This window comes from Choloepus didactylus, chromosome 20, assembly GCF_015220235.1.
Source record: "Choloepus didactylus isolate mChoDid1 chromosome 20, mChoDid1.pri, whole genome shotgun sequence".
In the NCBI taxonomy this organism is placed as follows: domain Eukaryota; kingdom Metazoa; phylum Chordata; class Mammalia; order Pilosa; family Megalonychidae; genus Choloepus; species Choloepus didactylus.
The window spans coordinates 26579294-26593634 of NC_051326.1; the positions used below are offsets into that span (position 1 = coordinate 26579294).

Here is a 14341-nt window from a genome sequence, read left to right on the forward strand (position 1 = left end):
AAGGTGGATTGCTATTCAAAACTAATCAGGAAATCTAGGAATCAGAATGTCCGAGCGAGAGGGGACCTTAGTCAGCCCATCATCCAGCCCAGTCCTGTTGACGGGCAAGGCTTGCCTGAGGCATCAGAGTAACCACAGGCAAAGCCAGGATGAGAACCCACTGACTCCCATGTCTTTGCTATCATCCTACTGGGAGTTATTATGGTAAGAGCCGGGGCAGGAGGCTCAATACAACTCACCATCTTTGAGGCCTCCATCCCATTCACCACCACCCCCCTAACTACCCCAGGGCCCAAGGGCACATCCTCTGCAATGCCTCCCTCCACTGGAGACATGCGGACCTTCCCCATCTCAATCCCTGAGAGCATTCTCAGTGGGGCTGGATGGTATCACTCCCAAGGAAGTAAAAATTGGTTCTTGGGTGGGCGAGAAAACTTAGATATTATAGTAGTTGGTTGCCCCCCAAAAGTCAACCCTATCTGACAAAATTTTATTCCTTAGTATTTAATATCTGTCATTAGAGACAATTAATTTTCCTCTTTGGGAGAATGATAATGAAAAAAGGTTGAGAAATATTGCCTAGAGAATTATTTAGTTGAAAGGACTTAGGGTCTCACGAGATTCTGATTTCAGTTTAGAGCAGGGTTCTCAACCAGCAGTAATTCTGCCTCCCAGGGGACATCTGGCAATAACTGGAGACATTTTGTTTGTCACAACCAGGAGGGAGAGGCTCCCGATCCAGTGGGTAGAGCCAGGGAGGCTGCTAAACACCCTACACTGCACAGGGCAGCCCCCGTGACAAAGAATTATCCAAGGCAAATGTCATTAGTGCTGCTGTTGACAGGCCCTGGTTTTGAGCAATAGTAATTTTAGAAGGCTTTAAAGAATGCCACAAAACTGCCTAAAAACATGGACCCAGGAACCTGTGCTCAGAGATCCCAGAGAACAAGCCCCAACTGCCCACCTTGAGCATCAATGGTGACCCCGGGAAGAGCTCAGCCCCACCCTCCACAGAGCAGTCCTCAAGACTGGAAAGCACTGCCCCCCCAAAGCCTGAGCTGGGACAGTCTGCCCTCAGCCCATCAGTCACCCAAGAGTCAGAAGGAATAGGACCAAGAAAAAAGCACCAAAACAGTTCATTTGGCTCCTACACAGACTACGGTAAGCAAAACTAGAGCTCAACATGGTCCCTTCTCACTCCCCATGGCAAGCCAGGGATGGGGAGTGGCCCAGGGACCGAGACATTCCCTGCAGGGCTCTTGCTCTGTGTGTTTCAAGAAGCAGAAGCCTCAGGGGATGGAGAGGACGGTGAGGGACACAGGGTGAGGGCCACCCCCAGAGCAGAATAAACCTGTCAACACTGACACCAACAGCCACAGGTAATGTTCACCGGATGCTACAGGTGTCCTGCAACATGCTGAGCCCTTTACAACCCCTGACCCCGTGAGCCCTCACAATGTGATGACACAGTCACTGCCATTCTCCCCAGGCCACACCCGAGGGGACTGAGGCACAGGGAGGTGAAGCAACTTGACCAAAGTACAACAGCTCCAAAGCAGAAGAGTCAAGGAACTAGAGAGAAGGGACCAACAGGGCAAGATCTATGATAAATCTGGAGAAGTGACATCAGGTTTCAGATTCAAGAGCCTACTACGTGCAAGGCAACACACGAGGCAATTTCCATAAGTAAAACTCCACACAGCAAGCGAGGGAGGTGGGTGTGATGGTCCCGCTTTTACGGATGAGGAACGGAGACTCAGAAACATTCCAGTGAGTGGCAGGAGTCCAAGCCCAGAGCTCCATCCGCCACTCCACAGGGATGAGAGGAGAACGTGGGTGCTCAGGGCTGACACGCCAAGTCACACCCACGAGCCCACTTACCTGAGAAGATTGAAGCGAGCCTGAAGATGTCTGAGAGGCGGGAGGTGACCGGCTCGTAGGGTGAGGCTTCATAGAACTCCTCGCCTGGAAGAGAAATCCCGATGAGACACAGGCTCCTCCTGTCCTCTGGGGGCACTTAGCAAAACTGCCCGGGGAAAGTTCCACTCCTGGGGTTTAAGCTGTCCAAGGAGTGATATGGACGGGGAAGCCATATCCAAGGTGAAAAGTGCTGTACCAGGGCAAGTGATGAATGGAACAGTTAGCATTTCATATGGGCAAGTTTCTTTCTCTCCAACTAAATGAGGTGTCCCCCCAGAGCAGGGCAGAATTGCCTGATGCTTCTCTCTTGTGACCTCCCTGTGTGGCCAGTCCTCATCTACGGACTTTCAGATACTCTGGAAAGAGGGTGTCAGGAAGGAGGAGCAGTGGCACGCAGAGGAAGGCCAGCTACAAGCCTCAGGATTTGCAGCCAGAAGGGTCCTGAGGCGGCCCAGAGAGGTCACCCCACTGTTCATGGCAAAGCTAGAGCTGGATCCCCCTTCCCCTGCCCTCACACCAGTGTCCTTTTCCGTCATGCTGTCTCCTTCCAGGCCACCTAAGGGAGGCAGGACTTCTTTGCTTCCAGCCACATCACCAGGAGAATCTGGTGGGCAGGGCTAATGGTCTGCTGACCACGAGGCCTGGTCCCCAGCTCCTGCCTTCCTGTTCCCTTCCACGCACCCCACCTGTCCTGCCCACCTGCCTACCTGTCTTCTCCTCATGGCTTTGGGGTGCATCAGAGGCTTGGGGCAGGGAAAAGCAAGCTGATGACAGCAGATGAACGGTACCCCCCACTGCCACCTCATCGGGAAACCCACCCTTCTGCCAAGGCCTCAGCAGGAAAGAAAACCTCCCAGCCGCGAGGAGAAATCAATGGATGATCACTCGGACTCTGCGTGTGTGTGTGTGTGCGTTGTGTGCGTGTGGCTGCACTGAAGGGGCGGCGGGAGAGGCAGGCAATGACCCACATCGATTCCCCATCACCCGAGGCCCAGTGCCCCTGGCAGGCAGACCCCTGATTCACAGGGGTGGAGGCAGGTCAGCACCCGGGGGCTGCATGCAGGAAGGCAGCCCCCCATCCAGGAGAGGGGCCCTGGGATCCTCCTGGAAGAGGTTCCTTCAGCCAGGCCCACGAGCTCACCCAGGGGCTGGGACCCCTTCTGGTTCATGGAGTCAGTCAGTCTGTCTGCTACATCCAGAAGACGCCCAAAAAGGGCAAGGAGGAAGTGCCTCCCCTCCTGGGGAAGGGCCTCAGCCCTTGAATTTGTGCCCCACAAGCCAGCACTGGTATTTGCCCACTGACCTAATCCAAATACTACTCTTCCTTAAGGCCCACCTCCAACCTCACCACCTCCCTGGGGACACGGGGGCCGTCACAGGCCTGAACAGTCTATGTGCATTCCATGCCACATATGTGCATTCAGCTTAGACTCTCTGAAGAAACTTCCCATGGTGGGGTTACCAGTCATTACTATTTGTCTGCACCAAATGCTGTATTAGCTTACGAAACACTTTTATAATAAAAACAATGTTATATGGCATATCTTATGTACCAGGTATGATAGATACATTAACTCACTTAATCCCCTTAATTACTCTTTGAGGAAGGTACTATGATGATTCCTATTTTAATGGTAGAGATCTGAGGCACAGAGATGTTAAAGAACTTGCCAAAGGTCACGCAGCTGGACAGTGGCAGAGCAAGGCTTCAAACCTAGGCCCAAGTACTTTAGCACTATGAATGCTGCCTCTAAAATTGCAATGTGTTATCGAAACTAAACTGTTTTTAAACAAGGTACCGCTGTTAACTTTTCACAGGACCAAGTCTTCTCCTGCCAGCTGGACTGATCCTCCCAGAGCAGAGTCTGTCCTTGTTTGTCTACTGCATCTAGCACAGCTATGCACAAGGAGACAGACTGGCCGATGTGATGGACTAAAAGTTTCTCTGGGGGATAACTGCCTTTTCCAGGGCCGGCTTGGAGGGGCCATCCTCCTTATGTCAACAGATGTTGCCTGTTTCTGCAAATGATTCATCAGTGGGGAACCCCAAGACCTGGGCCACTCGGACATCCCAGCAGTCAGACTGAAGCAGGATCCAGGATGTCAGAGTCCAGGGCCACGGCCTGGAAAAGAACACGTGGAGAGGCCTATGCTCCTCCATGTTCAAAGGGGACCGAGGTGATCATGAATCTCAGTGTCACCTTTGAAGAGGGCAAGATACTTGGTCTCAAATACCCCACGCAGTCAAAAGCCTCAGGCCCCAAGTGTAAATGCTGCTGCTGCTGCTGCTGGTGACGACAGAGCAGGAAGACAAGCCCAAGGCCATGGGATCTTCCCCAGGGCAGTGCAAAGGGACCAGGTTAAGGTATCTGGGCGTCCTAGGCTCCGCCCTGGGTTCTGCTACCAACCCCGGGCCTCAGCTCCCCCACAAAACTAGGGGATGCACCAAAAGATATCTAGGTCCTTTGCAGTTCAGACTCTCTAGGAGCTCAGCAGCCACATCTTCAGAGGCCGCATCCCTGCCACGGCCCACTCCCCTCCCTCTGCCACCACCCGCCAGCTCTTTCCACATGCTGAGGGCCCCGGTCTGTGAGCCAGGCCTCAGGTAGAGGGAGGAGGTGGAGCCACGTCCCAAGGGGAATTGCATCCATCAGCAGAGGCCAAGGAGTAGCCAAGAATCAGAGGAAAAATCCAAAACTATGCAGAACTCGCTCTTTCCAGTGATTCTTCGCCATCCCTCTGCCCCAAGCCCAAGCCAAGTTATAAGCATTATTAAGGAATAAGGAGGAAGTGCTTGCAGCCTCCCCCAGGGGGAGCTGCTCTACCAGGGCCACGAATAATTAACTCCCAGGTAGACCCTGTCACTCACAGCCTTTGTTCAAAGGCCTCCGTGCTTCCCCGCAGTTCTGGGCAGAATCTACCTCTGGCCCCCAAAACCCAGGCAGAGGGAGTTGTGGAATCCCCTGGGGAAAACAGGCAGGCATGTGCAGAAGGAGAAAAGCAAATGGTCTGCTTTTCTAGAGGCAGGCGTGGGGACTGCAACTCCATCAGGGCTGTGACCTTGTTAAGCACATAGTAGGGACTTAAGAGGTGTTTGTTAAATAAGTGAATGAATAAGCCATCTCCAGACCTGGAACTAGAAATGATCCCTCTCCAGTCAGGCATTTCAGAAGCATTGGGTGGAAGGGGCCTCGAAAACGACCCAGCAGTGTACACCATAAGTGCACACGGCGTTATACTTATTGTTATTATCAAACGCCTCATTTCTCTGGACTCAGATTGTGGCAGTTCTCCAGGGCCCTGATGTGATGATGCCGAGGAGATGTGAAGGGCCGTGGGCACTAACAGACCCAGACTGCCCGCCTGGCTTTCCTAGCTGGTGTACTTCTGTCCACTCCCCGTCAGCTGTCCATCCAGCAGTGAGCAGCAAGCCCACCCCCACCTACTGCCCACCCTCCCTCGGGTTGAAACCACAGGCTGCCAAAAAGAAAACAAGAAACAAAACAACCAAGTTCACTGCATCAGGAACCTTGATTATTTTATAGAGTACAGAGTCAAGCTCTGGGTGAAGACAGCTCCTGGTCTCGTACAGAATAAAGCGCACATGCTTGGTGACAGTATTCCCCTCTCTCTGCTCACTTCTAGCTCTGGGAATCAAGGTTGCTAGAACTGGGAGAAGGGATCCCCTGACTGATGAGGAATTACCTTGCCATTAATGTGGCAGTGCTATTAATAATTACATGCAAGTCTTATTCCTATATTCAGGGCATAGTTGAACCATCTTAGCTGCTGGTCAAGAAGCTTCCCAGATTCTCCTTCCCTCCAGCACCCTGGAGAAAGTGTTCTTCCTCTGCGCCAAGGCTAATCCCAACCTCTCGGGGCTCTAGGTCCACCCCTCCCTTTCCCAAGAGCACTGTTCCACAGGAGTCCTCCCTCCTCCCCATCTCATTATCTCCATCTCTACTGTCCAAAAAAGCATCCCTTGTTCTCTTCTCTGCATACCAAAAATCTACATTGGCCCTGATATCCCAGCTCCCATTCTGTCCCTAACCAGGTTTCTGCCCCCAGCAATCACTAAGAAGCTCATCCCAAGGGTATCAGGGACACTTGCCAATCTGAAAGTATCTTGATGCTGTTGGCATTCCTTCCTTCTGAGAATGAGCCCATCCCTTGTCTTCCTGGTATTCCTCCTGCCCTTCTCAGTTGCCCTTGCAGGTCCCCTTGCTCGGCTCAGTTACCACCTAAGGCTGATGTCGACTCCTGAAGCTCCATCTCCAGGCCAAACTCCTTGCCTGAGCTCCAGATGTGCACGGCCAGCTGTCTGCAGGGCACAGCCAGCTGGATGCATATGCCCCCAAATAAACTCATCCTCTTCCCTGCCCTCCCTGCACCCAAACTCCTTCACTTCTTGTGTTCCCTGATTCCAAGAATGGCACCAACACCCACCCAGTTGCCCAAGACAGAAAACCAGGTGCCCTCCTTGACTGCTCTCTCCCTCTCCCTCTCTCACCTTCAATTAGCCATCAAGACCAATGGATTCCACCTCCCAAGTAGCTCTTAGACCCATCTCCTCTTCCTGCCACTGTCCTCATCCAGTCACCATCACTCCTGGCCTTGTACTACGCAGTGGCCTCCTACCAGCCCCTTCAATCTTCTCTCTTTGCTGGAACTGGATACACTTCTTTCTGAAGCACAGGTCTGATCATCTCAGCATCTTGCTGCCCCCAGATCTCACACCCTTCCCCACTTCTCCTCAGTCCATCCCCACATCCACCTCCACCCTCTACCCATCCTGCATTACCCACAATTCTGCAAATGGGTTCCACACCCTCCCACCCAGGCCTCTGCCCGTGCTGTTCCCTCCTCCCTCTTCCTCACACAGTCTTCTCGCACCCCTTCACCGATGTAACCCCAACTCATTCTTCAGTCTCAGCTCAGAGATGGCCTCTTCCAAGAAGGCTTCTTAGATTTGCTGAGGGGTTAGATGCCTCTCCTGGGTGCTCCCCCAGCACCCTGTACTTCCACCACTACAGAAACCCCCTTCCCTATCTGTCACACCCCTGCCCAGGCTCCGAGCTCCATCAAGGTAGCGGCTGCCTGCAGCTTGTTCTCTACTGTTCCCACCAGGCCTAGCAGGCAGTTAACTCAACAAATATTTGAATTAGTGAGTGAACGTCTGACCTAGGTGGCCAATCCTCCTCAACGTCAATGAAGTCCACCACTTCCCAGCCAATGGGGGGGAAACGGGACTTGCTGCCCACACACTGCTCAGAGACCTTGTAGGTGCCCAGACCTGCCATGGGGTCAGGGCACCATTGGAAAGGCCAACCCCACTGGAGCAGGGAGGAGAAGAAGGAGCAGGAGGGATGGGAGTGGGACAGCCTGCCCCTAGTCTCAGCTCCTCGGGGCAGCGGGGAGTACAGTGGCTTGTGTCCTTACTCAGCATGGCTTTACATGCACAAGGCCTGCCCTTCTCTCTCCTGTTCTCACTTCTCCATCTGCCTGGTTGCTCTTGCCTCACCTTCTCCTGCTCCTACTTTATCATCATTCTACTTCCTCTTCCCAGCCCCTGCTCATCTCTCCATTTCTCCAGTCTTTATTCTCCTCCTCCCACCACTGAACCCTCTCTACATCTCCAGCTGTCACCCCTGCCTCCTTCTTCGTCTCTCCTGTTCTCCAACAAGAGTTGCCCTCCTAAGTCGGGGGGCTGCTTCCTCTGGGTTCTAGGTTCCTTGGCAGGCAGAGAGCCACCTAGGTCATCCCATGACCAAGTCTTCCTTTCCTCCTGCACCCCTGGCCCACCACACGCCCTACTTCAGTCCCCTCACCACGGCCACCACCTCCCCTTGGAGGCCCCCCAGGCTTACCCTCAGTCAGTCCCAGGTGAATGCTCCAGTAGATCTGCAAGCACTGCAGCTCCTTCTTCATGCCCCGCTTGCAGCGGCAGCCGTACAGCGGGCTCTCCTGCAGAACCTCCAGGGCCGCCTGGCACTCCTTGTTGGCCAGCATGGTGTTGCGGTCCCGGCCTGCCAGGCACTGCCGCAGCGTGCGGTAGCGGGAGCTGCAGTTGGGTTCAGCTGCACACAGCTCATTGGCCCGGACACAGTCCACTGGGGGGCGCCAGCCGTGGAGCTCGGGGCCCTGCAGGGAGGAAGGGCTGGCCAAAGAGCGGAGGGTCTCGTCTGGGCAGTGGGGAGGGAAGACAAGCATGAATGAGGGCGCCACAGTCTCCGAGCCAAGATACGGGCCTGGGGGCTCGGGCCCTTCCGGGGCCTTTGGACCCGTTTCACAAAGAGGCACGCCGAGGCCAACTCAATGCTGCCTTCCCCAACGGAGGGCGGATCAGAGGAAAGGCTGTGAGAAGATCCCAAGACATCAATATCCTCCCCCAAACCCAAAGCAGAACCAAGCTGTCATTCTTCCCTAGCTCTAATACTTTTTCTTCCAGTTTCAACTCCATCACTCTCCAGCACTGGCCCCGGGCCTAGGCGCGCAGCATAATAAAATCAGCGACGCTTTTGCTCAAAACCACAAGACAGCCCGAGATTCCCGTAGTCCAAAGAAAGTCACAGCTTTAGCAGAGATCCTGGGGGCTGCAGGGCTTGCTGGGGTGTGTGAAGGGGGGATCTCAATTTAATACCACCCAGTCCTCCTATAAACCTCAGTCCCAACCAGAGGCCCATCCAAGACGCTGTGATTGTTAAGCCTTGAAGCCAGCAAAAAGAAGTTAACTTTCACAGCGTGTTAGGGCCTTACAGAACATGAAGTCCAGCCCCCACATTTTTCTCTGAGGAAACTGAGGCCCAAAGACAGGAAGTGACAACTCAAGGTCACAGGCAGAGGCTGAAGAGCCCCTCTGGCCTACAGCTATGCCTCCTGGGGCAGACAGGGAGAGACAGGCTGGCCTGTGTTGGGGGGGGTGCCCAGAACCCAGGAGCCTCCCCTTTCCCAGCAGAGCCCCTCCACACCTGCCAGGCCAACTCACACCAGACACAGACCCGGAAAAACGTGCCTTCCACGGGACAAGTTGCATCTCAGGCCCCCTCCAAACAAAAAGGCTCTAGCTAAGCAATTCCATTTTCTCCCTCTGCCTGCCTCTCTTCCCCCTCACCAGATCCAGACACTTTTTCCCTGTTTCTTTATCTCATGCTTCTCTTTCGGATTTCCTCCCAAGATGTCTGGTTCTCCATCACCTCTTCTTTTTGTTTTTTCTCTCTGTCCTCCAATCTCTTTTTCTCTTTCTTTCCTCTCCTCCCTCCTCTGAAACCCTCTCCTCCTCTGTCTTTTTTTTTCCTCCCTTCCAAAGAGCCAAACAAAAAGTCAACTGTAAAAGGGAACGCACTTGCCCACTTCAGACCCTTGCCTTGCAGATCGAGCCCCGCTTCTCCGCAATAGAAAGGACACGGGCGTTTCCCGGCCACCGCCCCAGAGCGGGCAAACCCCCAGGGCAGGGTGCCTCGAAAGGGAGGGTGAGGAAGAAGTTAACGAGGTAAAAGGCAGGGAGGGGGCCACTTGATCCTCTCAAAACCAAGCTCCAAACGGTTTGCTCTAGACGTGGACATCCTCTCCCCCTCTCCCTGTCCTCAACCGATTTCACTCCAGCTCTTGCCCCAGGCAAGCCCATACCCGCGGCCCAGAAGCCTAAGACTGACTTTTCCAAGACCAAAGGAGTGATCTGGCAGACTTCCTCCCATCCATCCCACCCCAAAACATAATAAGATTCTAGGCCAGAAGCCCCCTCTGAATACAGCAGAATTCCCCCGACTCCCTACCCAGAACAGCGCTTCTCACTTCCCCCCCAGGAGGCCCTGCCAGGGGGGAGCTACCGCAGGGAGACAGCGACACCTAGAGGCAGAGCTGGACAGCGAGCCTGTCTGTCCCGAGAGCCACCAAGGGAAAAAGAATCCTACAATAACAAACCCAAAAGGACAAGGGACACAAGGCCTAACCCACAAGAAGGAAGAGAGGAGCTGGGGGTAGGCCAGGAGTGGGGAGAAAGCCCCAGGGGCCAGAATAAAAGACCTTTCCTTCTCTCACTGAACATAACTCCGCCCCAGAACAGAAGGGGCCGAAGGCTGTGGCCAGAGACAAGCCCAGAGAAGGAATTAGTGTGGGGTGCGGGGTCTGGGTAGTAGGGCGTCTGCCCAGGCACAGGCCGGAGAGGTGTCCTCCCACCCTAGCCGAGGCAGCATCTTTATTTCCTGGCTTCAGCAGTTTCCTAGGTCCCTGAGCATGAATCGGTCGTACCTGGGGGGACCCAGGAGCAGCTGAGCTGACACTGGCTGGCTTGCACCTGCTGCCACCCCCCAGCCTGCTAGCCTGCTAGTGCCTCAAGAACGGCCCAGCACCAGGCCTGCCACCAAACTTCGCCTTCAGCGTCCCCCTCAACTTCTCCCCTCCCACCTCGACTGAGCTAAGGCTGCACTGTTGGAAGTGGCCTGAGAAAGGGGCACTGTCACATCCTCTGCCGTTTGTAGGCTCAGAATTTACAGCAAGTTAAGGGTCAGGAAATTAGCTTCAGGGGATTTAGGCAGTAAGGACACTTACCCCACCTGCCCTGCAGGGAGGGCCTGGGGTCCCAAGACAATCCTTACCAACTCCAGGGCTCCTGAACTAAAATCAAGGGCTTCCCCACCCCATCAACTGGTGCATGTGACCAGGGCAGAGGGACGCTCTGCAAAGAGCTAGTGCATCCTTTGACCAAACTATCCCTGATTGTCACCTGTCCCTCACTCTTTGTAGTTGGCTTCCTGACCCCCACAACCAATCAAGCCCAGCCAGAGAAAAGAGTCAGTGAAACCTGGAGCCTTTAACCAAGAATTCTAGGAGAATAAAGGTCAGAAGGTATCCTAGTGATGTTTAGAAGTCCTAGATCAGAAGACTCAGACCCATCAAGACACATGGAACAGCTTCTAGAGATGCAGAGTAACTGAGAGACTGCACAGAACCTACAATGCCCTCCTGCATCAAATGTCCCCATGAGCTCTAGAATGCAAGCTGGAATGCCAGTCAGAAGTGGGTCCTCTGGCCAGCCTCCCCACCACTGCCCATTATGTTTGCTCTTTCCCATCTCATTCTCTTCCTGAGCACATCAACACTGGGGATCAGGATGGCTGGCCTCAGCACCCTGGGAGGGGCACACTGAAAGCCCTTGCCCTTGGGAATACACTTTGCCATGCCCCATGAAATGGCCCACCACTCAAGCTCCAGAGAAGCCTCCTTCCTCAAGTGGAATTTCCAATCAACTCCCAAATATGGGCTCCTTACCATAAAAGTGGCCCTGGGGCTGAAGTTTCCTTAACACAAACCTACCTGTTCTTTCTTTGTTGGCCTAACCCAGATCCTTCAATATTCTGTGTCCACTCAGTTAACCCCTCACATCCAACTTTAAAAAGGGGCTTCTCAACTAAAGAAAAACTGAAGGAGTGTGATCAAAGGGAATGCCGACCCCACTCCTCTCCTGCTCTCACCTCCTCTCACCACTTAGTCTCACGGTTCCACATGGCGTCTTCGTCTTTACTCCCAGAGAAGACAGCAGGTGGGCATTTCTGATACCACACGCCGGCACACACACTCACATATGGCATTCACATACACACACTCACACACACATATATACACACACCACAGCATGATCCCAGCGCCACTTCTGGGAAGGACAGAGCCGACTCCTCAGCCCCCTCAGCTGGGAAAACCTGCCCCCAACAGGGCCCTGGAGGTAGCTGAAGGGCCCACACCATCCCCCTTTGCTCCCCACATCCCCACCTCCGAACGCACCCTGCCGGCCCCGGGTCTGCACAGCTCAGCAGCGGGCAATCTGGCTGCTTTTCCTGAAATACAATTTTCTTTTCTTCTTGTCCCTGATCGTTCCTGGCCCCAGAAAGCTGGGTTTTCAAACCAGCAGCAGGATAAAAGGTCAGATTTTATAATAGTCCCTTCAGAGTGAGTACCCACGTCCAGAGGGCTGCCAGGAAGGGCTGCAGGCTCATGGGGGTCCTGGAGCACCTTCCCGGCTTTCTCCCTCAGCCCTTCCCACTCGGGAGAGAAGCTGCCTCGGGCTTAGGGCAGTAGAATGGTACAGACCACACCCCGGAGCAGGGCCGTGTCCCCACCTCCCTCCCCGGGAACTCAAGCCTAGAGGAGAAGGGACCAGAAAGGGGGACTGGCAGAGGGCCCACGGCCTGACCAACGATGAATCCAAACCCCCTGTCCTAGTCCAGTGAACACTCATTAGCCCTCCCCCACCTCAGGGGGCCTTCTTTGGCCAGCACCTCCCTCCTCACAGCCTTCCCCAGGAGAGGAGGGGTGCCCTCACAAGCCAGCGGGGCAGGGTGGCTGGAAAACACCTTTACTGAAGCAGACACAGACACCGCGCTCCTCCAGCACACACATCGCAACAGTGGCTGCACACGGCTCCCTGGAGTGCCCGCCGCCTGGCCGCACACAGCCTTGCCCTGGACTTCTGCTCAGCACAGCCTTGCCAGCACCCTAAGAACGCTCTCTCTAGATCCCAGATTCCAAGTTGCTGAGATTTCACATAATATAAAAGGGGATGAAGCATCGAGAATTCTGGGTGGAAACTGCCCTGGTTTGGGGGGCACAGGACAGCCCCTCCTCCCTGCCCACGGAGAAGGGGGTTTACAAAATGAACAGTGGTTTTTGTTCAAATCTGTTTTCCTCTCTCACCGCCCTCCCCCCTCCACCCAATGAAGCAAACTTTGGCCTCCCTCACCCCTCTTCCGATCAGCTACGGGGTCCCCACTCCCGCACCCCTGCCCCCCGAGGGAGAATAGAAGGCAGTGAACATCTCCTGCTCACAACCTTCACCTCCCACCCACCCATCAGTCCAGGTCTGAAGGGAGGGAGAGTAAACTATGGGAGGAACTTGAAAAGTGGTGTAGGGAGTGAAGCTGCGGGAAGGGGTGCATTTTCATGAGGTTGATTAGCAGTTGGGGGGTGACCACTCCCTCACAGATGTTCATCCAGGAGATGGGGGGGGATTCCTTGCCCTCCACCACCATCAACTCCAGGAGCCGGTCGGGAAAGGTGAGACTGGCATGATTTCTCTCTTCCCACCACTGAGCCTCTTCCTTCCTCGCTTCTAGATCGAGTTGGATTTTTTTTTGTTACCGCAATTTAAACCCATTATTTTGAGTGAATGAGTGAGTACGTGAGCGCGGGGACGGTGTGCATGTTTGAATTCTCCTTCCCTATCCCCCCGCTCCAGCAGCCAGCCACCGCTCCTGTCGCTCCTCCCGCGTCCTCGCAGCCCAGGCTCCGCTCGGGTTCGGTGCCGCCCGGGCCGGGCTCGGTCCCCGGCGCGCTCTCCCCGCGGGTCTCTCGCCGGCTGGGGCGAGTCCCGACTCCCGCCCGCGCCCTCGCCCGCCGGGTCCCCGCTCACTCCCCGCGTTCCGGCTTCTCGCCCGCGCCCGGAACGCCAGCCCCGCTCTTCCCCCCAGGCTCAGGCGGGCAAGCTGCCCTCGCCGCCCGCAAGTACTCACCTAAAAAGAAGAAGAAGCAGAAGGCGTTTGCCAAGATCATGTTAAATAAATCCCACAGTTTTTTTTCTTTCTTTCTCCCTTGAGTAAAAAATAACAACGACAACGATAATAATAGCCAAGCGGCCCCAAATCCAATGCGGAGATCCCAGCTAGTCCACCCAGTGAAGATCCTGAGTCCTGCGATTCTCGCCTCTGGCTGGAGGGGGCAGCGTGAAAGGAGGGCGGGTGGGCTGCCTCTCGACGACCCCCCCCTTCCCCACTAAAATAAAATATAAACGTATAAAACGTATATATGCGTTTTCAAAGCCAACAGCTCAGTCCTGAGATCAGACCTCCTCTCGGCTCGTCCGGGAAGGCGCGAGTCCCCGCGGGTCCAACCCCCTGGGCTTCCCAGGGCGGGAATAGGGTGGTGGGGAAGGCGATTTGCGAGTGAAGGGCTGGAAGTAAGAGGCAAGGGAGGGGATCGGAATCAAATGCAAAGATGAAAGAAATCCACAGACGGGTCTTAAAGCCCAGAAACAATCCAGTGGCAGCTTCGAGGCCGAGAGACAGGTCGCTTCTTCTCGCACCGAGACGAAGAAAAGATTCAAAAAAAAATCTTCTCCCGCTAACCCCGGCTCGCCTCACTTTTTTTCCTAATGGAATTCCAGCGCCCGTGTGTCTCTGCGTGTGTCTTTCTCCTCTCCCTCTCTCCTCGGTCGCTCTCGCTCTTTTGCTCTCGCTCTCTCCGGCTCTCCCTCGCTCTCCTCTCCCTCCCCCCTGCGCCCTCTCTCCCTGCTCCTCCCTCCTCCCGCCCCCTTCCCCCTTCTCGACTCCCTCTCCTCGGCCCTCGCGCCGGCGCCCCTCTCCTCCGCCCCGGGCTCGGCGCTCCGGCTCACAGGCGGCTGGCAGCGCGGGGCGCGGGATCGCTGCGGAGCAGC

At 55.0% G+C, this 14341-nt stretch overlaps 1 protein-coding gene across 2 annotated transcripts in view; it reads right to left on the reverse strand.

Moving 5' to 3' along the window:
* Positions 1-14128, reverse strand: part of GFRA2 (GDNF family receptor alpha 2) — a 93848-nt gene extending 79720 nt beyond the window's left edge. Inside the window, exons 1-3 of one of the 2 annotated variants that reach the window (XM_037813323.1) lie at positions 13422-14128; positions 7788-8102; positions 1882-1965 (exon numbers count right to left, since the gene is read on the reverse strand). In XM_037813323.1, coding sequence (XP_037669251.1) covers positions 1882-1965; positions 7788-8102; positions 13422-13461 — 439 coding nt within the window. In that variant the 5' untranslated portion in view covers positions 13462-14128. The remainder of the gene's footprint in view (positions 1-1881; positions 1966-7787; positions 8103-13421) is intronic. The other variant, XM_037813324.1, reaches the window with a different exon arrangement.
* Between the last annotated feature and the right edge of the window lie 213 nt (positions 14129-14341).